The 24,568-nt window shown below is 44.6% G+C and overlaps 3 protein-coding genes across 9 annotated transcripts in view; 1 reads left to right on the top strand and 2 right to left on the bottom strand.

The window, feature by feature from the left end:
* Nucleotides 1-24,568, bottom strand: part of LOC142784684 (uncharacterized) — a 285,299-nt gene that overhangs the window by 208,877 nt on the left and 51,854 nt on the right. The gene's annotated exons all lie outside the window — the stretch shown is intronic.
* Nucleotides 5,761-24,568, bottom strand: part of LOC142784681 (mediator of RNA polymerase II transcription subunit 28-like) — a 30,163-nt gene continuing 11,355 nt past the window's right edge. For 2 of the 3 annotated variants that reach the window (XM_075883159.1, XM_075883157.1), the window contains 2 exons: nt 11,651-11,968; nt 5,761-7,403 (listed from right to left, as the gene is read on the bottom strand). In XM_075883159.1, the coding sequence (XP_075739274.1) occupies nt 11,687-11,968 (282 nt within the window). In that variant the 3' untranslated portion in view covers nt 5,761-7,403; nt 11,651-11,686. The remainder of the gene's footprint in view (nt 7,404-11,650; nt 11,969-24,568) is intronic. The other variant, XM_075883158.1, reaches the window with a different exon arrangement.
* On the top strand, nt 18,961-24,506 carry LOC142784722 (uncharacterized). The gene is made up of 2 exons (XM_075883225.1): nt 18,961-19,697; nt 24,471-24,506. Exons 1-2 carry the CDS (start codon nt 18,987-18,989, stop codon nt 24,504-24,506), a joined length of 747 nt encoding a protein of 248 aa, XP_075739340.1. The 5' UTR covers nt 18,961-18,986.

Genomic DNA, 24,568 nt, shown 5'->3' with positions numbered 1-24,568 from the left:
GTACACCTACTGTATATATATATATATATATATATATATATATATATATATATATATATATATATATATATATAATATATATATATATATTGAAGTAAGGCGAGCAGCCTACACATATTAGTAGGAACAAGACGGAAAGACAAGGGGCAGTTGTTGAAGAGAATAAGGAAGTTCGATAGAACAAGATAAACTGTGTTCAGTGTCGGTGATTACGTGAAGTTTTATTACATGTTTTGGCGCAGCCGGCTTTGACGATCCATGATGTAAGTTACCTTCTTCGTTCAGTTAGCCACAGCCAGCCTGGCCTTCACAAAGTACACACTTCCTGAAGACCAGCCTGTTTATCTTCCCGTCGACGTGATAACAGGTGAGCTGGTCTGTACAGTTCTCAACATGGCGTCTATGTCTCTGGACAAACTCTTGGAAAAAAAAGTCCGTGAAGATCTTCAAGTCTCCCTTTTCAACCACCTTGTAACATTGAAACTGAAGAAGCCAGCTTCATCAAAGCCAACCTCCCAAACAAACCTATTTGTTACTCTTCAGGCAACTCAAGCTCAGCAAAATTAAGTTTGACAACAAAATGGAATGATTCAGACCTTCTCATCGGCTCTGAGCCTGAAAGAAAGCCATCCTATCAAGGTGAAACCAGAACTCTTTGATCTTTGAGGATATTTAGAGGCACGGATTACTTCCTTTGAATACGCCTGTAGACAAAACGGCTGCGATAGAGATGAACGGATGAAACATACACTCCCGTTTTTAACTGGCAGTGCACAAAAATGATACAAACTGCGTCTTATGGAACAAGAATATGATCCATGGAGAACATTGATGGCTTTACTTCATCATTTTATGGGAGCTTGCTTGAGCAATAGAACCAAGCCATTCCGTCAATATTTTCGTCGATATTCCGTCAACATGCACCAATTTTCCCACATGAGTAATGTTGTGGTTCGACATAGTAATGTTGTGGTTCGAAAGTCAGATCAGAGTCCGTCAATATTTTACTGGTCATGAAGCTTCAGCGAAAGTTTGATGTAGGGACAGGAGCAACCGCTAGGGGTGCCCTCGCCCACGGCTGAGGATCGGAGCGGCTGCGATTGTATAGCATCCGCCAGAGCTGTGAAACGCCATTAAATGTAGCCGTGAAGGTTGAATAAGTCTTTAGAGTGATGTTACCTTAGGAAATTCGGGGAGGCCCTAATACAGTGAAATTTAGGGTAGAATGAGGCCTTGAAGCTAGAAATTTGACGGCATGCTGATTCCACTGTGAGATATGCTATGGCTATAAAAGCATGCTTCTTAAATTTTTCCTGAAGCACCTAGTAAAAATTTGTCGACAACCCAGAGTTCCTCAACGACTCTGGGGGTTCCTAACGCATCGCCCAAGTGTAGTGGTTCCAACATTTAACAGCACATATACAACCTTTCAGGCTACATATGCATTCGGTGTTTCTATGTGAAGATATATATCTTAAAATTTGCCTTGTATTTATTAAATCAAAAGCCACTTTGAATGAATCAGTGGTTTTAATTAAAGTGATGAGGATCAAGCAATACTTCATGTGACTTCTACCCTATTTTCCTATCCTGTTTTGAGTTCATTTGTCACTATGGTGCCTTAGTACGTTCTAAGTTAGGCTGGCAATGTAGTTTCCCAATCGTTTACTCTGCGGTGTAGTTTACTCGTGCTGTGTTTTCCCTGTTGTCCTTTATTGTTTTCACTGTTAAGTCGAAAGCCTTACACACTTCCGCAAACGTAAAAATTGACCGACTGCGTCCCGCGCCGGCAATGTCAACATGTAACTCAAAAAGTTATCTTCTCCTGCTCAAGACACATTCATATTGAAAATTAACTTCTTACGCTTTTATAGCTTGCACACATTTTGCATATCATTTTGGTGCAACCTCTCTTGCGCTGTCATCCTAGCAAGCTTCTATTGGTAGCGCTGAAGCCTCTGTTGCATGCAACAGATGTGTGCTTTGTTTTTTCCAAGCTGTGAGGAGCTGCATGTAGCTCCAACCTGTTAGGCATATTACCTCTACACATTTGGTCATCTCAGTGCCTTTTTAAACGAAAATGATGAGCATTTCACTAATCGGGCTTCTGTATTACCCACTGGCATGAAACGAGGAAGAGGCGGCCGGTATGCTCACCTTTATTAAATGCGTCATTATCTATTGCAGCTATGTCAAGAGGGCTCATGCACAGTTCATTGCAGCCTCAACAGTATCCAGCTCGTTGACGGTTCCCATCAAGACTTTTAGGCGGGTGAGCTCTGCATCTTGTTGCACTATAACAATACGCCATGAGGCCGTGAAAAATCCTCAGCACAGCATTGGCAGAAGTTTCGGAACGTCGCACGGTGACTTCACACCACCTTTGATTAACCACTGGTCCAGGCGAATGATGTCACTCTCATTGAAGTGCTTTTCGCACTCATGCACATTTGGCGAATCATATTTGAAACCCCCAGTGTCTTGTCGTGGCATTGCGCGCTTCCACTTTTCCCCCGTTCACCATCTCTAAGCCACAACAACTTGGAGACTTTTTCATTTCTTTTATAATCGGGTTGACAACCAGGTACACAGCAGGTACACGGCATCCTTGTCGATCTTCAGGCACAGAACACTAGGCAAAATAGTAATCACATGGTGAAAACTGCGTGATGACACGCCACGATAATATGCAGTGAACCCAAAACGGCACCGGTAACCAGTTTTCCTCCGGTCTGCCCTATGTCCGGCACGAGGATGCAGCGCCGCCTCCGCTCGCAGCGCACAAAGCTCTCCCACAGTTACGGCGAAGCTTCATGACCAGTAAAATTATTGAAGGACTTTGCTATTACATTGAGAAGTGTCGATTGCTGCTACTTCCAAAGCCAGATCTTCCACCGACTTCTGCTGTAGCACTAGTCATACACAGCTTACCTTAGGAATTGTAACAAAGGTTCAAGCTGGAATGCCAGAAACTCTGGAGACATTGCTGCAGTCACTCCAAGATATGGCCTGTCATTAGATGGAGACGAAGGCAAAGTCTCATCAAGATGTTCAAAGGACAGGAGCATCAGGAGTTTCGTGAGCAGCTGCCAAAGTCTTCCCAAGTGACGGGTCACTACGAGTCGTTGCACACCACCAAGATAGAGTCCATGATTGAGGAGTGCTCATTGCACAGATTTGAGAAAAAAAAAAAGAAATAAATGGAGAGTTCTCAGTTTGACCCTAAGGCACAAAACGAGGCTGTTTGTTTTTGTCAAGCCTGTCTGAAAGTGATGTACCAGTCTGAAACTGCGGAAGTTGTAGCCTAGTTTTAGACACTTTGGTGTAGACTTTTTCTTTGCTTGTCCGGATATGAGGCTGTTGAGGCTGAATTGAGATGATGCAGTGTGTTAATAAAGAAGATGACAAAGCGGAGCCAAAACGCAAAGCAGACCACCTGTGGATATCGAACAAAAACAGTGAAATTTCACAACGGTACCCCAAACTAGTTTGCTTGGGAGGGTATCCACCAACAACAACAAAGTTCAAGGTTCTGTTCCTGCTTTACAACCAAATAGTCAAGATAAAGCTTTATAACTTGACATAAGAGAAGAAAGCATGGCACAAGAAATGTTAGATGCCAAAGTAATTTGCCCTTCAGTGCCTCCATTTGCCCCGCCGCGGTGGTATAGTGGCTAAAGGCTCATTCACACCGAAGGTGGCGCGGCAAAGCAAGATTTCTGAGGCAGCAGGCGGCGAGGCGAGTGCGTGAACCTGTTGGGACCGCATGCCTCCTTCGTCTGGTCGCACGGCAGAAGAAGCGGGCATCTCGCGATTTTGCGCACGTGTCGCTATGACGTGTCAGTGCTTCTCCCAAACGTACACCTACGCCTCCGCTGCGTGGCATTCTGATTGGCTGCGGCAAAGTGGCGAGCCTTGGCAGGCGGCTAAAAATTGCTGAGAGCAATCAGCCTTTGCCACCTGGTTTTTCTCCCGCTTTCGCCGCCTGAAGAGGAGGTTTTTCCCGCTTACCGCGTTGCTCCCTCACCATTTTGGCCGCCCCGCCTTCGGTGTGAACAAGCCTTAAGGTACTCGGCTGCTGGCCCGCAGGTCATGGGATCGAATGCTGCCTGCGGTGGCTGCATTTTTGATGGAGGCAAAAATGCTGTAGGCCCGTGTGCTCAGATTTAGGTGCACGTTAAAAAACCCCAGGTAGTCGAAATTTCCGGAGCCCTCCACTGTAGCGTCTCTTATAATCTTGTAGTAGTTTTGGAACATTAGACCCCACATATCAGTCAATCAATCAGTGTCTCCATTTACCTCACCTGTCATCATCACTCCAAAGGAAGATGGTAGCTGGTGCCTGCGCACAGATAACAGAGCAATAAATAGCCAGACACTGCTCATTCCTTTTCCGATGCTGAGAATCAACACCATCATCGATTAAACTGGAGGCTACACCTGCTTTTCTCATAGTTAACACGTGCGTCATACTATAAAGTCACAAAATGCTGGTCATGACTGCCATCACGTTTTTCTGCCCGTGGTCTCCACGATTACCGGAGCTATCTCGGAGACTTCGGTTCTGCCTTTCGTCGTACACTGAGAGAGTGAAAACGCTTGTATCCTCTCTTGCAGTGTATTCGAACAGAAGACAGCCGCCAACAGATCATTTGAGGATGCGTAATAAAACAGTTAAATGTCCAGGAAGTGAGAGATAGATAGAGAATGCAACTGCAAAGGCGAAAATCGCCAAGGGCATTCATGCCTGATAAAGTGAGCTTCGTACCACTCATCGTAAGATACATTGCTCGTGTATGTCCTTCATCGCTCTGACATTATGTGTATGTCCAAATTTAACACATTTATAGACATTACAGAACGCACGTCAGAGTGCTTGCCTCAAAGTCGATGTCATGCGGTGCTCACTGTTGCAGCACGCCAAAATAACTGAAACAATTTTTTGCATTGTATTTGCACTTTTATGAGCTTCCTACTTTTCTGAAGCAATGGTGGATTGACAAAAGAAGCTTTTCAGGTCCTTAATTTTCAGAAAACTGCGTCTCAACACCAGCGAAAGAAGGGGGGCTATGTACACTCGCTTGCGGATGGCTCAGTTATGGCAAGGGCGGTGGTGAGAGCGCTGGTGGTGGCATTTTTCACAGCGCCGCCTGGGCAGAGTCTGATGTTTATTTATATGTGCTGTTTTCCAATAATTGATGCTTTCTCAGTTGTGGGCTTCTCAGTAATCGGCCGTGTTAAGTATCTTTTGTCAAGGTCACTTGTCATTTCATATTGCCCCATTTTCTCGTAGCAATTCACCGTTTCACACACAACTGCCATCGTTGCCTGTAGGAAGGTAAAGGCTATAAGAGGGAATATTGCACAATGCAACAGAAAGACTCGTATTGAAATAATGGCAGTGGAAGCTAACGAAACACAAAAAGAGGAGACGAACAAGCGCAGTTTGTTGCACTTGTTTGTCTCCTCTTTTTGCATTCTGTTAGTTTGCACTGCCAATATTTCAGTATGAATCAATACCAACTAGCTCGCTTTTCAACCCTTCTGTAGAAAGAAAGAAAAAATACTAGGTCAGGCATGCTCTCCCAATTTTTTGAAGGACTTCAACAAGGATGCTAGAGATACAAACCATCTTATCGTACACACGGAGGACAGTGGGCAACACGCTTTGTTAGGGTAAGGTGCCCATTGGCGTGTAGGACAAGACATTTGATCTACGGTCTAAAAATTGCAGGAATAAGCAGCTTTTGAACACAAGAGCACATGAAAACTTGACGGTTTTATTTTTTTTATCTATACATACTACAGCCCTATTCAGGGCTGTAGCAGGAATGGGGCATTATATAATTCTATGCAACAGAAAAAAAAATTCAAACAAAGAATACAAATGGTAATGTGAGAACACATGCAACATTGTAAAAGTGAAAATTAAGGTGATTACACGTTAGTAAAATGTTCATTGACAGCTACTATGAAGTCTTTTAGTGATGAGCGAATATTGCCAGGCAGGGCGTTCCACAGTTCTAGTACACAAGAAAGGTGTTATAATGTTCAAAGCCTGGCAACTACGAGTACAACTTTCATCAGTAAATGTGATGAGGTTATCATCAGAAAGGCCGGAGAAGAAGTTAATGATTCTGTATAAAAATGTTAAAGCTTCATTTTGGTATCACAAGAGTTGTAATGGAATTAATGATTGAAAGACTGAGGTCGAGGAGAATTTGGAGCTATACGTAGCTATGAAAAGTAAAACGGATAGATTTTCGCTGAATGTTACCTAGAAAGCTTATTTTGCGACGTTTGTAAGGGAACTAGACTGTGGATGCTTATTCAAGAATGGGGTGAATGAGTGCTTTATATAAAAGCAGTTCAGTACCATTTGCTCAAGGAGCAAATGGTACTGAACTTGGTACTAAACTGAAATTAAGTCATTTGTAGAGCAAATGACTTAATTTTTTAGCGCATTACTGCATAAATAATCAATACGGCGAGTCTATGAGAAATGTTCTGTTTGAATTACTCCTAAATATTTGTAGAGAATAGTCATAAGGGGTTGCGCCAATTGATAAAAGATATCGCAACTGTTTAAATGCGGTTAACGCTCATTTACCTCATGTCACGCCAGTTGCTAAAAGACATGAGTGATTGTGCAGGATGGTAATGATCGTCAATGGAATTGACAGAGAATGCAATCATCTGCTTAGAGCTTTATTTTAGATATGTTCTTCACTTAATAAAGCTGTGCCTCCGACGTCATGCATTAGGTGAGGTCCCCTTTTTTTTAGTTTTAAACGAGCTAACATAATCTGCAGTCGAGGAAGAATTGTGAAGGGGCACTGGTAAAGTATAGTACCAGCAGCTCTGCCAGTGTACCCCATCAGCTTTATAGCTTTTTTCCACACAACCCAATTATAAAAATGTAATCTTTATGGCACATGCATATTGTTTTAAATGGCTTTAGCAATTGGCTATAACTGGCTTGAATTTTATTAAACAGTTAAACCTGCCTATAACAAATTTGTATACAACAAATTCTCCGATATTACGATTTTTTTCTTATTCCCCGCCGTTACTCCATAGATGCAGATGTATTTGTGACATCTATTAATTGGCAGCGAGAGACAACCCCTATATAAGGGATTTTCGCCATCAACAACCTATGAATTTTGCCCTGAATTTTGTCATTTTAGCTCGACCATCGTCCCATGCGGTTGCCTCACTGACGACGAAGCGCAAAACGGCGGCGGCGCTTGAAGCCTCGGTGATTGTGAGACAAGAAGGAGCGCTCATTCGTGCGTGCGGGTGTGCGCGAGGAGGGCTGGCATCGCTCGAGCCGGCATGTCAGGCGTTGTCACCATTCTTCCCGCCGCAGGCGCATGCGCGGATGTTCCTTCCCCTCCTAACTAGAAACAAAGAAAATAAATCGACATTTGCATTGGCAGCGCCACTCTTCAATTGCAGCTCAGAAGTCTAAAGTCATGCATGGACGTAGCCAGGGGGAGAAAGAGGGTGGGGGTTAAAACTTCCAAAATTTTTTAATTGTGCTTTACATACATGCACACATAAAAATGCATGCACGAACATACAAAGTATGGTTGAACCCCCCTCTCCTCCTAAAATAATTTCTGGCTACTACGCATCTCATTATTATTGAGGCCCTGAAACAGTTTTTCAAGTAGTCATGGAATGGATTCCCTAAAGGAGCTTATTGCCTCACGGATTCACCACCGAAAAAGATCTTCAGAATCCATACAGTACCAACGGAGTTGCAAATCTGCTCGTTCCGACAAAAGCACTGGAAGCTAAGCCTGGAGGGATGGCACGGGGGAAGAAAATATGTCACGCACACCTGGTAACCTTGAGCGCTTTCTCTTTTTTGTCTCTCTCTCTTCGAATATGCGGCTTTTCAGTTGCAATTGCACGCGAAGACAAGTCGCAGCTTCCTGTGGCTGCCGCAGTAACGACAGAGCGCGCCTTGCTTAATTCAGCCAGCGAATGGCTGATACAATGGCTGTGACAAGTGACTTTTTGAGCTTGAAGCATGATTTGCCGAGAGAACATAAAGCAATTTTTTTTGCCGAGTTTGGGAATTTATTGTGCATTCCAGGCCGCGTGCTGCACTATAATACACTATAATATTTGGCTTGCGTACGTGTTGTCCGGAGCTTTGACTATCAATAGGCAGCGTTTTCTGACCATGCTCAAAAAGTGTTGCAGGGCCCCTTTGATGTGACATCAAAAAAATATATACTAGAGTAGTGACGCTTCACGTTGTGACGCTGCGACACTTGTGTTCGGCTTCCCTGGCTCACGCCTCGTCAGTGTTGCGGTCCCCATTCGCGAACGCGATCGGCTTCGCTAACCCTCGTAACCCAGGTGGTCAAAATTTTTGGAGCCCTCCAATACAGCATCTCTCATAATAATATGGTGGTTTTGGAACATTAAACCCCACATATCGTCATCCACCCTCGCAACGCTGGCGACAGCCTGGAAAGGTACGCGCACACTAGTGGGAAGCATGCTGCGGCGGCGTCCTGCCCGTCGGCGCAATCGCGCGGCAAGCAGCGCGCGCGCTCGTCGGCTCTCGGCGTACCCGCCGACTGCCGGCTCACGCTGACAGATGGAGGGAGATGGCGCGGGTGAAGCGAGAAAGGGCTGACACGCAGCAAGGGCGCGGCAGGTAATGGAGAGAGACGTCACCGCGCACTGCTAGGAGGGCATGAGCTACTCGGCACTGCTTCAACACTTGCGGTGAGAGGATCGGTGCGGACGGAGGGACAGCGTTACACAGGCTTGTCAAAGAGTTGCTTCGCATCTAATAAAAATGTACAATTGTGAGCAACATGAGTTCGAACATGCGAGCGCATGGCAAATAGCCTCAAAACCGAGATAGCGTGATATGTGGATGGTGGTGCCGAAACATGAGGGGAAAGAAGGGGCGTTCTTCCGCTTACTGTCGACACTCCTGTTTCGCTAGTGTTGCTGCAAAACTGCTGCTGATTGCGTGGCATCGGCCGCGAGGAATGATAACACACACACACACAAAAAAAGGAATTTCCACGGAAATAAAAAAATAGGACAGGCGTATCAAAATCCCCAGTCAGCATCCCTCATAATCTATCGAGGTTTTGAGACGTTGAACCCTTCATATCAATCAATGTCAATGGATTTGCACAATTGCTTCATCAGTGGCTGTGTAAAGAGACAGTCCGCGAGGGAGCCTCGCGACCGTAAATTTGATCGTGATGAGGTTAAATGGCTCATAAAATTGACCTATTTGGCAGCCCCAGTATATCAAATAGCGATACACGAAAGCTGCTAAAACAAGAAATGCTGATGTATGCTCTCATGCAAGATGCTCACGCGGCAGGTCGTTTTTCAATCACACGCCCCCTTGACTGTCTGTTTTGTTTTAAGTTAACAGGGTAGTGCGTGTGTGTATTGAGTACGGAGGGATTAGTAGTCACTGCATGCAGACTGTCATCGAAAGCGAGCCGTATTTGGCTTCAACATGCATCGGCCTGTGCTCGGCGCTGTTCGGCCTCCGGATGCAGTTTTTCATGACGCTGTTAACTTCGCACTATAGACCCTTTTCAAAATTGTAAAGCTAGGTTTCCTGCTACGCAGTTGGCTTGTCATTCAGTGAAAGTACCCTGTTCAAGCACGGTTTGCTTACGAAATGATGTGGAAAATCGTCTCTCTTGATGTAAACACTCATAGTAGACAAGCTCCATCACGTTCAAATAGGACTGCATTTCCACTTGAAGCACGACAGGTGCCACAATTACTTGATCAAATATGCAGTGCGGAGAAGCGCACTTGCGAAATACAAAATTGGTTTATTGGCGCTATGTTGTGCAGCGCCTGCAAGCTTGAACCCAGTCTCGGTTCGTCTCGTCAAACAACGCGGACAGCTTTCCTGGGAGCATTAAGAGCATCTGCCTTGGTGTTTTCATATGCCCGCGGTGTATTGGCGCTATGTTGTGCAGCGCCTGCAAGCTTGAACCCAGTCTCAGTTTGTCTCGTCAAACAACGCGGACAGCTTTCCTGGGAGCACTAAGAGCATCTGCCTTAGTGTTTTCATATGCCCGTGGTGTGGAGCCACCTTAACACTCTTTCACATCACGTGGGAGTGTGCAGAGCACGACACCAATGGAACATGGGAGGAATGGGAGGGGCTGCTGTCTAGCGCAGCCCTGGTGGATCAGCTGCGACTGATCCACAGAGCTGAACGAATGGCTCGCGCCAGTGGAGCCCTGGAATAATGGCACCACCCTGCCGGACAGACTTCGCTCTTCATCCTGTATATTCCTCGGGGGCACTGGAGTTCTAGCCTGTCTGGATTAAGTACCTAATAAATTTTTCTACTACTACTACTTTATTAGGGGTGTGCGAATATCAAAATTTTCGAATACGAATTGAATACGATTACATAGCTTTGAATGTAAATCGAATAATGAGGAGGTGCAATTTTTCGCATTTTCGCAGCAGTAATATTTTACTCAATCATATATTTAGGTTGGAAACAGTACAAATGTTATTAAAGTCAGTTATTCCACACGAAAATTAAAAAAAAAAACTGTCACCATCTGTACTTACCAGAAAGCATAATACTAATAGTTGAGCTTGCGACTGTGATGTTGGGTTCAATTCACATGAACAAACCTTTTGTATTTTTTGTTTATGTGGTAGCACTTTATTAAAAAAAAGAAAAGCTTTTGTACCCGCATTGATGATTAGTAGCCCCGCCGCGGTGGTCTAGTAGCTAAGGTACTAAGCTGCTGACCCGCAGGTTGCGGGATCGGATCCCGGTTGTGGCGGCTGGATTTCCGATGGAGGCGGAGATGTTGTAGGCCCGTGTGCTCGGATTTGGGTGCACGTTAAAGAACCCCAGGTGGTCGAAATTTCTGGAGCCCTCCACTACGGCGTCTCTCATAATCATATGGTGGTTTTCAGATGTTTAACCCCACATATCAATGAATCAATTGATGATTAGTGAGCATGAGGCCATTGGTTTGATTTCGTAACATTTAACACCCATGTACTTATGTCTAAGAGACTTTGAAAGCAGTCTAGGTGGTCACAATTCATCCTGTTTTTGCTCGAAAGACCCCGATTTTATACCTTTCTCTTTAATTTTGTCCCCTGTTCTCATATCCGGTCAAGCCCCTAAGAAAAATAGGAGTACTTGGGGCATTTTTCAACTACACAGTAATACTCGTTATCTCACTTGCTTCCGTTGCCTTTCTCAAGGACTGGGCTCGCCATTTTCCAATCAATAATGCTGTGTAGTGCAGATAGCTGCACTATCGTGACTGAGCTGTACCGCGCCTGCAGCAATAACGTGAGGTAAGTGCGCGAGATGGATGATTACTGATGTGTGATAAAAAGACGCCCCAAATACACCTTTTCGTTGATGGAGCCACAACACCCGGCGGCAAAAAGAACTATTTTGCAGCATCGCAACCCCTTTCGGCGCACTGGCTACAGGCGGCAGTAAACTGACGTTGGCAAAGGAGCAAGACCGTAACAATAGCCTAACGGAGGGTTGATTGCAGACAAAAATGGTCAATATTCATAATAGTACACTTGGTCAGTTGTGTTTCACCACTGTGTGCGACAGTTTCCAGGAGTTCACACACAGCATTACCTTCTGGCTTCAGTCCCTTCGGTGTACCACCAGCCTTCATCTCCTGGGATCAGGCATGCCAATGTTGGATGTGGTCCGCTCCAAGTAGGCTAGTGGACCTGGCAGGCCTTGCGCTGCCCCGCCCATAGGCATAGACTGCTGGTTCTGTGAAGGCATGCCTTGCTGTGCTCCGCCTCCCTGTGGTGCTTGTGGCTGTGGCTGCTGTCCTGTTGCGTTAGCTGTGTCATTCAGTAGGCTTTGCCAGTAGTGAATTTTCTCATTGTATTTCTGCAGCAGCTGTTCTTTGCGGGCCAGCTCATTCTTGAGCTCTGTGCTATCCTGCATAAGCAGAGTTGATTAAGCTTCTAGTCGCTTCTAATACGCCTGTCCTATCGCCACTGCCAGAATGCACTTACATTAAATACACAACACCCTTCCTAAAGAAAACGCACTCACTAAATCCCTATGCACAAAAAATACAAAATTCTTCTCGTAGCACGACAGTGTTTTCATTGTGCGACAGTGGTATTGTAGACATTTGAGCAGAATTTATTATCTGCCATAAAAGCAATGAGCCTACTTAACAACAGCTGATGATCTATGTTGACCACAGGATGAGGACTTGCCCCAACAATCAAGAATTACCATTGCGCATTGTATTAGTATGCCCAGATATTTATTCATTTATCTATTACCGTATTTACTCGCATAATCCTCGCACTTTTTTAGCCCAAAAAGCGATGCTAAGTTGGGGGGTGCGAGAATTACGCGTGGAGAACTTTTCACGAAAACGCACCGAGCAAAAAAAAAAAAAAATGAAGTGGCCGCAAATCGGGATTCTCACACCAGCAACTAACAGCAAGCTTTGAGAAGTACTAATTAAGGGTTACCTCAACAATAAAAGCAGAGGTTCAACACAAGGCAAGATTTATTTGAGACATAAAAAGTGCAAGCAAATAGTCGAGAATTATAATACCATACGCAAAGCTTGTGGGCGTTGTGGGCGTAATGGTAGCGTTCGTCGCTCAACAGGAGCGCTCAAAAGGTAAGCGTAGGACGTCAGTATTGGGCTTATGGCTATTTAACAGAATCGTCTGCAGTTTCGTTCTGACGAAATAAAGTTTACCATCAATCCCAGTTTTAGGCCCACGGCAGGCCCAACGCGTCTTGGTGGCTTTCAGCTGTCGTCACCATTAGCGATCACAAAAACTCGTAGACTCCGAAGGGCCTACCGGCGGCCCTGTTGCCGTCGTTTAGTGCCGTTGTCATCTATCACTTGGAACTTGAAGCAGCCGTATAGCTTCAGTATCACACCATAACGTGCCTAGATTACCGACACAGCATACAAAACACGCCGCGATGCGCACTGGCCACTTCGGCTTGGCCTGGATTGGATTGAATTTGCGTGCAATAGTATGCTTGATGCTTAAGAGATGGTGCCAAATGGTGCGCGCTATCATCATCAGTGGCTGAAACGAGCAGACGACATTTTTGCGGCAGTTTTCGGGGGTGCGATAATTACTCGAGGAAAAAAGAAATGGTATTTTTCTTGGGGGTTGTGGGGGTTGGGAGACTTATGCGAGTGCGAGGATTACGCGAGTAAATACGGTACTTCCTCAAATACCCTGTGAGGGGTACTACATGAGGGGTTGGCGTAACTGAAAGTTTCGACTGATGCCTTGAAGGATATATGGCTGGAGAAGTGCACCACATCGGCAAGAAGACGAGGGGTTGGCATAACTGAAAGTTTCGACTGATGCCTTGAAGGATATATGGCTGGAGAAGTGCACCACATCGGCAGGAAGACGATTTTAGTCCTTCACAGTCTGAATGAAGAACGATTTCGCGTAGGCGGTCGTACGAGCTGCCAGGGATAAACTGCTTTTGGATGGTCATGACGGGATGAAGAACGGCACAAAGGTGCGATATCAGCCTAATGACACAGGTTATAGAACTTACGAAAAAGACAATCTTGCAGTTTTGCAGCGCGGCTGAAGGGTTTGAAGATGACGACATGACTTCAGTTTGGTGATGCTGGTGCAATAAGAATGGTCCAAATGATCCAACCTAGCTGCACGATTTTGTATGAATTCTAGCATGGATGAGATGTTGGTTTGATGCGGGTCTCACGCTGAGAAAGTGTACTCAAGTTTTCGTCAAACAAATGTTGAGTATGCTAGTAGTCTTACCGGGGAAGGAAGAAGGCGCAGGTTACGATCCAGATAGCCAAGCGCGTGATTAGCTGAGTTTGTGACGTTCGGAATGCGAACGGACCAAATGAGGTTATTGCAAAGTTACCACCAAGGTATTTGTATTATGAAACTGCACTTATTTCCAAGCGATCTACTGTGTACAATTTGGTGGAAATGAATGATTCGCAACGAAAAGTGGAAATGGATGATTGATGACAAAAAATTGGAGGGATGTTTTGCTAATGTTTAGAGACATTAGCCATTTGTAGCACCAGGATTCTATGAGAGAAAGGTAACTGCAGGGTGAGGTGCCAGCATTAAGTATAAAGCAATAAGCTACACAGTAACCAGCAAACAAACAAATTTTAGATATACAACCGTTAGGTAAGTCATTATTGTGTATTAAATAAAGCAACAGTTCCAGGACCATGCCCTGTGGCATGCCGGAGACAACAGGTGATCATTTTGGTTAGCGTAAACCAATTGCTGGCGGTTAAGAAATCACAGAGCCAATTGTAAACAGAAGTGTTAAAATTAAATTGTCCGAACTTTAGACAGAGCCGCTTAAGAGTAACCTTGCTGAATGCCATTTGAAAGTGTATGAAGAGGAAATAAACGGGTATATTTCAATCAAGGTGAAAGGATATGCAATGGGTGAAAAGAGAGAGTTTCGTTTCGCAAGACATGACCTTTGGAAACCATGCTGGTTAGTATTGAAGAAATGACAAGATGCTGGGAAATTTACCACATCAGAATAGATGACATGCTCTATAAATTTGGAACAGACACTGGTGAGGGAAATGGGACGATAGTTACTACATGAATATGATGAGCCTTTTTTCAGTGCTAAAATTATCTTGCCGACGTTCCAATCTTGAGGTACTACTCCAGATGACAGAGATTGCTGAAAGATGCAGAACATACCGGTGGCGTGTTTAGCATCTTTTAGCAGTTTAGAGTTGATTACCTCGATGCCAGCTGAGGACGTTAACTTAAGCACCTCAATTAGTTTAACAATAACGTTTTGCTTCAAACATACAGACACTGGTGGGTGGTCTAGCTAAGGACATTCAGGAAGCTGAGTGCAGGGCTGAGAAGTGAGTACGCTAGACAAAAACAGTGTTGAGTACATGGGTTACGTTGTGATCTGGTATAGGAACACCACAATGACCATAATGAGGTAATTCACTAATGATAATGTTTTATGTGGCTTTGGGATAATATATTTCCGAAACTGTTTGAGGTTATTTTGTAGCATGATAGGCAGTGTTTCTGGATAAAATAAGTTGGGGACTATAAATTAAACTTCTTCTCCATTGTGCCGAGTATCTTCCAAGCGAATGCACAAATTCAGCATTTGGCTGAGTGAAATAACCTTTTCTTTTTGTTGTTTAGACATTTTAGTGTGCCGTCGAACCATGGGGATGGGGCGTTTTGTTATAGTGGTAATGGTTGGGATGAACATATCTGCGAGTTTTATTAGTTCTTAAAAGGCGTCCAATTTCGGAAATCCTTTGGAAATTCAGTCATATAATGGCTACAGAAATCGGTCAGCATGGCATTGATGCTATCTGTTATCATAATCGTCTTAATCGCCTTTATCATAAAGCATTTTCGTTTTAACTTTTTTTTTGCGAGTTCAGCAAGTAATACAGAATGATCGCTTAGTCATGAAAAATGTGTTACAGGAGATACACTGTCACGATGAGACAATAAAATGAGGTCAAGTATGTTTGAACATTTCCCATTTACACGAGTTGGATTTTATACAAGTCGAGTTAGTCCGAAAGTGAGGCACAAGTTGATCAATGTACTTTCAGGCTTCCTCTTGGCTAGCGTCAGGGTAGGTTCAAGCCAAGTTATATCGGGGAAGTTGAAGTCACCAGAGAAGCAACGGTGCATGACAGAATGAAGCAATTGTTTGCAAATCTTTGTGGAAATGAACCGAGAAAAAAGCATTTGCATCAGATGGCCGATAGCATACACAGATAAGGGTTTGAGGGAACATATCTGTGCATAACACAAACAACATCTTACAACATCTTGAGGGGTGAAGTGATGTTAATGATCTTGCATTACAGGTTTTGATAAAAAGCTATCAGAATGCCACCACCTTGTTTAACCTCATAGTCATGTGTTAAGACGTTGCAATCTGGAAAGATCGAACCGAGCTCTGTGTCTTGGACGATTGAATTGAGCCACATTTCAGTTAGTACAAATTTGCAATCAGTTCTAGTGAGCAGATTACAAAGCTCGTTGCGCTTCGATGTGCTTTTTATGTTAGTGTAGAGAAAGAATAAAGAGCATAGGGTTGGTTTCGCAGATGTGGTAGCAGGTAGCTATGAAGTTGATACAATGCTATGTCTTTCATTATCGTACTTGTAAGTCTTGTTGTCTAGGTTGAGCTTGTTGTAGCATAGTTGAAACGGCTTTTGCTGGGACTTTCCAAATGTAATCAACTGTTTATGCACTAACCGGGTGTTAGGTGGAACCTTTGAATGCTCAGTATTTGAAAGAATCTGCTGTTTCATCTTAAAATGAGACAGCATAACAATATTTGGTCTGTTTCTAGAAACATCGTACCTGTCAATTTTGTGAGCCCGCTCAGTATCTATGGGACCCATTCTGATGTTCAGCTTGGTAGTGCAAATCTTAATGACTTTACCTTCTGATTGCTGTCATGTTTCGCACTCGCAGTGAGCAATACCGACAAAATACAATATTCAAGTGGCGAGCCCCATCTTATGAATCATTTAGTCTAGATAATAAGTTTGCTATGGCTTTTATATTTTTGTATACGACAGTAGCCACGACACTGATTTGGTTTTTTATGGCAGTTTCAGGGGAAAGATCGTTTTTAATATACTATTACTTCAGGGCTAAAACTAACTATTCAACACACATGAATATTTCAGGATTCCTAAAGTGCAAATGTAAACTTCTTTTAAGGAAAACTTATTACTGAAGCATAAAAGCTGCTGAGGGCTAAAACTAACTATTCAACACACATGAATACAGTCACCGACCGATTTTTCGGACCTGGCGGGGACCGAAAAAAAGTACGAAAAATCGAACAGTCCGAAAAATTCGTTTTTGCCACAAATCTGAAGTTTATTGCATCAGGCAGGTTTAAAAAAGTCCTTGATGCTGCTTTGCCTCAAACTACGCTTGGAGGCAATTTGGTGTTCCCGTATTTGCGCCAAGGTGACATCGTCGCTATAAACGCTCGACAAAATTGTCACCGCGTTGGCGATCTCCGACGGCTGCAGGCGGTCGTCGTTGTCATCCGACGACAACGACGACCGCCATCCGGCGTCGACCGTCATCCAGCGACATCTAGCTGCGAACGTCCACTCTCTATTAGCTTGATTATGGCAGCTTTCTTCTCCATCGTCAGGGTCGTATACTTCCCACGCTTCTTCACACCACCTGGCTCCCGCGATGGCACAGATAGCGGAGCCATGGCACCGAGAACACAAAATTCGATGCCGCAGATAGCCGCTGCGAAGCACACAACGTCTCGACGCTACGCGACACAACACGTGGAGAATGGCGACTGAAAAAAGCTGCAACGACAATAAAAGAATCCTTCTTTCGCCTCCTCCCCGTGCGATGTGAGGACGATAGTGCTGACCGACGACGAAAAAACGGCATCCATCACCGCGTCTTTTAAAAAGCAAACACGGCCTCCGAAACTTAAAATATGGCGTGCGCATTCCGATTTCGGAGGCAGGAAAGGCATCTGAAGACCAAGCTTAGCCAAGCCGACGGAAAATCCAACATGGCGGCGTTCACAATGGCTTGGGGCGTGGCACAAAACGAGCGATTTAGTCCGAAAAATCGAACTTTCAGGGGCAAATTCGCCCGAAAAATCGGTCGAAACAATGCATTAGCTCTATGGATCCCTGACGGTGCATTTATGAAGTCCGGAGTATCCAACAAGTCCGAATTTTTGGAGTCCGGAAAATCGGTCGCCGACTGTATTTCAGGATTCCTAAAGTGCAAATGTAAACTTCTTTTAAGGAAAACTTATTACTGAAGCATAAAAGCTGCTGCATATAATAAAGGGAAGCATCCATAAACCCTTACTTTTAATTGTTAACCAATACATTAAGTATGACCAAGGTACAGTCGGCCAAAAAAGGCATTTCATCACTGTTACATATGTGATCAACCCTTCGTGGTGTGCTCTTCCGGAGCACCCACCATCACGGAGAGTCAAGTGCAATCTACTGTTTGGCTCTGTTTGAAATGCACAATTTAAAACAAAGATGTAATAAATTGTGCATGTTCTTGACTAAAAATATTCATAGTGCCATCCTATCTGTTAGCTAGTGGCACAAGTTCTTACAACAGCTATCTCATGGCATTTTCCTGGGGTGCTAGCACCATTCACGTTTTGAAAAAAAAAAAAAAGAGCAAAGGATATTTACGGCCGCTGTCTTTCTTTACTAGAGCATGGCTGGCAGCGTTCATGCTGCATGCATTGTACACGACTGTTTCTCCTAGCTTTTTAGAAAGTGCTGACGACGCAAATTACTAGAAACCGGATTATAGGCAAATGCCTATTTTGTTTCTTGTGTTCCTATCGTGCAATTCTGACATATGAGCACGAATGAGAGGGCAAGAAGAGCTTTTATAGTGTTTTTATGGTGTCTATAAATGCCTGTATTCAAAATCTGTGCCTATCTAAACACTATTTAACTTCAAATTTTCCTTTCAAGTACCGCTGGAGTCTGGTATTCACGTTACCCGGTAAAATTGAGCTTTTGGAACACAGTGGGGTGCAGCTTATACTCCACCTCATAAGTTACTTTCAACACTGTCAAGCCTACAAGACCTTTTTGCCAATAGGAAGGTCGATAAGCCTAAACACACGTATTAATCTGCGTCGCTGTTGTGACGTCAGTCGCGGGGTTTGTATGCATGCTCTCAAGCTACTGCCAGTTGCGCATGCGCCGAGAGATAGCGTGTGTACATATACTGTCCACAGTATCTAGAGGGCGTTATTCTGTTTTGTACTGCTTGTGTTGAGGCTGGCAGTGTGCGCCTCAGTAATAAAGATGTTATACCATGTGCCCGGTGTCCGGATATAACAACTGGCGACGAGGATGGGATCCGCCGCAGGCTCCTAGGAATCCCACTCTAACCAGCTTGAACTGAGTATGGCGACCACTGTCGGTAAGTTACCCGAGTTCCAACAAGAGGACGGTAACTTCGAGGTATACCTGGAGCGGTTCGAAGTATTTGCCGCGGCCAATGACATCGCGGAAGACAAGAAGCTTCCAATCTTTCTCACGGCTATAGGTGAGAAGGCCTACGTCACGCTTCGGAGCTTGCTGCTGCCTAAAACACCAGCTAAGGCGTCATTCACGGAAGTTGTTGACGTTCTGAAGAAGCATTACGCTCCCAAGCGCTCCGTGGTCACCGAAAGGTATCGTTTTCACCAGCGAAAGCAAGAGCCGCATGAGACTGTCGCAGACTTTATAGTCGAATTGAAGAAACTCGCGGCAACATGCGAATTCGGTGCCTTTTTGACCGAAGCATTGCGTGACCAGCTCGTCGCTGGAATACGTACCGAGGGAGTACGGTGCAGGCTATTGGCAATGCCAGACGAGGAAGTAACGTGGGAACGCGCATGCAGCGTAGCCATGGCCATGGAAGCGGCAACACAAGACACGAAAGAAATGCTGCAAACCAGTTCTAAAGGAGCAGCTGTAAAAACGGAGGACATCTACTGGCAACGGAAAATCTCACAACCGAGTAAAGCACCTTCAAGGGAAGCGCCGACGCAGTCCAGCTCGGACAAGGAAAATGGGGCAGCGAAAGAACAAACGAAAAGAATGTGTCATCGTTGCGGAGGACAGCATTCACCCGTGAGTTGCCGATTTCTGAACAGTACCTGTTATAGGTGTACAAAAATGGGTCATGTTGCTAAAATGTGCAAATCTAAGCTTGTAAATAGAGTAGAGAGCGAAGAATGCGAGAAAGAAAATACTAACGAACTGCTATCTCTGTATAATACGAACCACAAAGAAGGTATGCCCGCCATTGTAATCAAGGTTTGCATAAATGATAAAGTGATACCCATGGAACTTGACACGGGCGCAGCGGTGTCAATAATGTCAGAAACAGAGTGTGCTAAACACTTCCCAAACGCCTCTTGCAGGCAAGCAAATGTCAAACTAGCCACGTACAATGGCACGACGGTCCCTACAGTTGGTATTATGGATGTAAAGGTGCAATACCAAGACCAGTGTTTCGAACTGCCACTTGTCATAGCGAAAGAAACGCAGGGTGCTAGAATGCCCACGTTGTTTGGCCGAGATTGGCTTTCTAAAATCAAAACAAATTGGCAGGAAGTATTTTCAGTAAATGTGGTGGCTAAGGAGGCATTGCTTGCTGAGAAATTTCCCGAAGTGTTTGGCGCGGGTTTTGGTACAATTAAGGGATTCGAATGCAGCATTGAATTGAAGGATGACGCGCACCCTGTCTTTATGAAAGCGCGACCAGTGCCATAAGCTTTGCGCGAGCGCGTTGAACAAGAATTGGTCAAGCTAGAAAAACCTGGAGTCATATATAAGGTCAGACATAGTCCATGGGCAACGCCTCTTGTGATTGTTCCAAAAAAGAACACTCAAGAACTGAGATTATGTGGCGACTATCGCGTCACAGTAAACCCAGCCATCAAGGTCGATCAGTATCCCTTGCCACTTCCTGAAGACATATTCGCAAATCTTCAGGGTGGAACTGTGTTTTCTATCATAGACCTCTCAAAAGCGTACTTGCAACTCGAACTAAACAAACAAGCGCAGGAACTGCTCACTATTAACACCCACCTAGGTCTGTTTAGATTCCGCCGCTTGCCTTATGGCGTAGCGTGCGCACCAGCTATTTTCCAGGCGGTCATGGACCAGATACTGCGTAATCTGCCTGGAACCGCGTGCTACATTGATGATGTAGTCATCGCTGGTGAGAACGACGGGCAGTGTTATGAAAGGGTGGAGCAAGTTCTTCAACGCCTAAGTAAACACGGCATAAAAGTGAACGCAAGGAAATGCAGCTTCTTTCAGCAACGCGTCACATACTTGGGACACGAAATCGACAAGCACGGCTTGCACCCAACAGCGGAAAAAGTTGAAGCTATCAGAAAAGCGCCAAGGCCCACTAACGTGAGTCAGTTGAAGGCCTTTTTAGGTTTGATTAATTACTACGGAAAATTTTTGCCAAATTTAGCATCGATCGTGGAACCACTGCACAGCTTGTTGCGAAAAGAAACTACATGGCACTGGTCACGCGAATGTAATGAAGCATTCGAAAGATGCAAAGAACTGTTGACTGATAAGACTGTGTTGCAGTTGTATGACGTAAAAAAAGAAATCTGGATCACATGTGACGCTTCTGATTACGGGTTAGGGGCTGTGCTATCGCACTTGGTGAACGGTGAGGAAAAGCCGGTTTCTTTTGCTTCGCGGTCATTATCAGCGGCCGAACGTAACTATGGGCAGATTGAGAAAGAAGCACTTAGTATTGTGTTTGCTGTAAAAAAATTTCATAAGTACCTTTACGGACGGCCCTTTAACATAATAACAGATCACCAACCTTTGACAATTTTGTTTGACCCTAAACGGCAGGGCAGTGCAGTAGCCACGGCACGAGTGCATCGTTGGCTGACATTTTTGGCCGACTACACCTATAGAATCAAACACAAACCAGGATCAGCTATCCAGCATGCAGACGCATTGTCCCGTTTACCGTTACCTGACACAGGTAGCAAGTGCGAAGAAATCTTCTACTTTTCAGCACTAAACGACTTGCCTTTAACGTCAAATGATGTCAGTCGAGAAACAGGATGCGATAAAGTGCTGAGGGCTGTACGCGACATGATCTGGCATGGATGGCCCAAGACCGTGTCTGAGCAGCTAAAGCCGTTCTGGGTACGTCGGCTCGAGCTCAGTGTAGACAACGGGTGCGTAATATGGACAAACAGAGTGGTAGTACCGGAATCATTGCTCAAGGATGTTTTGCAGTTGCTGCACGAGCAGCACTTGGGTATAACCCGAATGAAAGCATTAGCGAGGTCAGTAGTATGGTGGCCGGGAATGGACAAAGCCCTCGAAAACACAGTGCGCAAATGTGCAATATGCCAAACGGTTCTCCCTGCAGCTCAACCCGTACCCTTGTCCTCGTGGCAAATATGCCAGAATCCGTGGGAGCGTGTGCATTTAGACTTCGCTGAAGAAAAGAGAAGGATGTTTCTCCTCGCTATCGACACCTATTCCAAATGGCTTGAAATTAAGATAATGAGTGTAACCACCGCGGCGAAGACCGTTGAAGTAGTGCGTTCATGGTTCGCGGCGCATGGCCTTCCGCTGGAGGTAGTGACGGACAACGGACCGCAGTTTCGGGCAGCTGAGTTCAAAGAATTCCTTCAAGCTAATGGTGTGAGGCACACACTAACGCCGCCGTACCATCTGCAGTCTAACGGCGCGGCGAAGCGCGCAGTTCAGACAACAAAAAAAGCACTGCTCAAACAAGTGCTAGAAGACTCGGAAAAGGGCACAAACAGAACACTGCAACACAGGATAGATAACTTCGTGTTTTGTTATCGAACCACACCTCACACTTTCACGGGAAGAACCCCTGCTGAATTATTTGTGAGAAGGAAGCTGCGGACCCGATTGTCGCTGCTGCGCCCGGGCGTAACAAATCAGATGAGAGCTAAGACCGCAGAAATAAAAAAGTCTGCTGACAGGCTCCGAGGTTCACCTCGAGTGTTTGCTGTTGGTGATCGTGTACTGGTGCGTTCTGTGCGTGGGCAACTTGTGAACTGGTGGCCTGGAGAAGTGACGTGTGTGAAATCTTCTTCGACGTATTTAGTGTATGTGCGAAACAAAGTGCGGTTTGTGCACGCGGACCACTTGCGACCATCGGACATCGAACCGACGGCACAACAGGACCCACCACCGGAAGTGGAACTACCACATGCATCGGACATCACAAATGCTACATCGACGACCAACCAAAGCTCAGATTCGTCGTCACCCACGAGATTCTCACTTCCCGAAAATCGTGAGCAGCCGGTTCCCTTACGACGTAGCACAAGGCAACGGTGCCCACCTGAGCGCCTAACTTATGATAGTTTCTAAAATTGTGCGTGAAGGAAGTGTTGTGACGTCAGTCACGGGGTTTGTATGCATGCTCTCAAGCTACTGCCAGTTGCGCATGCGCCGAGAGATAGCGTGTGTACATATACTGTCCACAGTATCTGGAGGGCGTTATTCTGTTTTGTACTGCTTGTGTTGAGGCTGGCAGTGTGCGCCTCAGTAATAAAGATGTTATACCATGTGCCCGGTGTCCGGATATAACAGTCGCGTCATCTGCTAGGCATCTCTTCGCCATCTCCTCGCTTGCGTAGGGAGCAAGAGGTGCTTCTGTGCTGCGGCAGGACGATGAAGAACAAATGCGAAACCGTGGAGTGTCATCAGGAAAAAATAAAGTTTACATTGAAAAAACGATATTCATGTGGTTTTTGTTTTATTTGTCATTTAGTTCTTTCTTAAATGGCGCTTCACTAGGTCACATGAGAATTTTTACTTAGACAGTGGAAGTTGTTAGGTGCCCAATGAAGAGCTTTGTATCACTAGAATTTTTTAATTGGTTCATTACAAGCCGTGAAAGCATAATGCGAGGAATGCGGGAGGTGAGCTTGAAACCTTCGCTACACACTCAATGTATACTTCGCAAGCCCAATTCCTTCTCGGCCCTATTTGGTATCAGAGCAACACGAAGCTGGAGGATCACACAACGCGGACGCATCAGCACGTCATGCACACAGAAGGTGCGCACACTACGACGAAAACGGTGCTGGCAGTCGATTGGTATACTATTGGTTTCCAAATAATCCATAATATGTTTGTAAATTATGTGTTCAAGAAGTTTACATGAGTGAGAAGACACGGAAATCGACCAGTAGCTCGTTAACATCTGTTTGTCACCAGATTTGTGCAACAGTAGAACTTTAGCATGTCACCATGATGATGGAACACACACGGTTTCTCAAGGTGTCACTTGTCATCAAGGTGCAAGATTCAATTACAGGTTATAAAGCAGCCAACTGTATTACCTTTAAGTCTAGAGCTTTTTGCTAATATTACCAACAAAGAAACCTGAAATCAAAGTCATTCAACAACAATGTAAATAATGAATAATTCGTGAATTTCTGTAATATCACATGGCTTTATTAAAAATAAAACTGTGCTTTCTTATATTGTCCTAAGTTATTACTGCTCACACTTGTCACATATGATTAGTACATTTTCTTTACTTTAAAAGAAGTGTTTTGTGTTTGCAACTTCATTTTTTAAGGTCATCGCCAGTACATAATTTTCTACGATTCAGAGCTGCTATACACTGCTGAATAGCATTTGGGCAGTCAAGTCCACACTAGAATACTATTTCAGGTATTATGCACAAATTTTATTTGCAATGTTCTGAAAATTAAATGATGACAGAAATCAGAGGTAACTAGTAATAATGCCATAGAGCAAAATTTGAGGTCCAAATGACATGCTCACTCAAAAATTCAGAAGAATGTTCAAAGCCAAAATGTCAAAGTTTAAGCAATCCACATACTATGCACTATTCAGATGCTGAACGAAGTGCCGCACCAGCAGTGTGAATAGACGTTAAACCATATTTTTTTTACAGCATTTTTGGTATGTAACATTATGATTTCGATGACGGT

This window comes from Rhipicephalus microplus, unplaced genomic scaffold, assembly GCF_043290135.1.
Source record: "Rhipicephalus microplus isolate Deutch F79 unplaced genomic scaffold, USDA_Rmic scaffold_15, whole genome shotgun sequence".
Taxonomy (NCBI): domain Eukaryota; kingdom Metazoa; phylum Arthropoda; class Arachnida; order Ixodida; family Ixodidae; genus Rhipicephalus; species Rhipicephalus microplus.
This window is presented reverse-complemented; position numbering and strand designations above follow the sequence as displayed.

Excerpts from the sequence above, each read along its gene's own strand:
- LOC142784722 (XM_075883225.1), top strand. The coding sequence starts at position 18,987 with ATGGCGACCACTGTCGGTAAGTTACCCGAGTTCCAACAAGAGGACGGT. Across the intron at positions 19,698-24,470 it reads GCGGAGGACAGCATTCACCC|ATGCTGAACGAAGTGCCGCA; the intron begins GTGAGTTGCCGA and ends TGCACTATTCAG.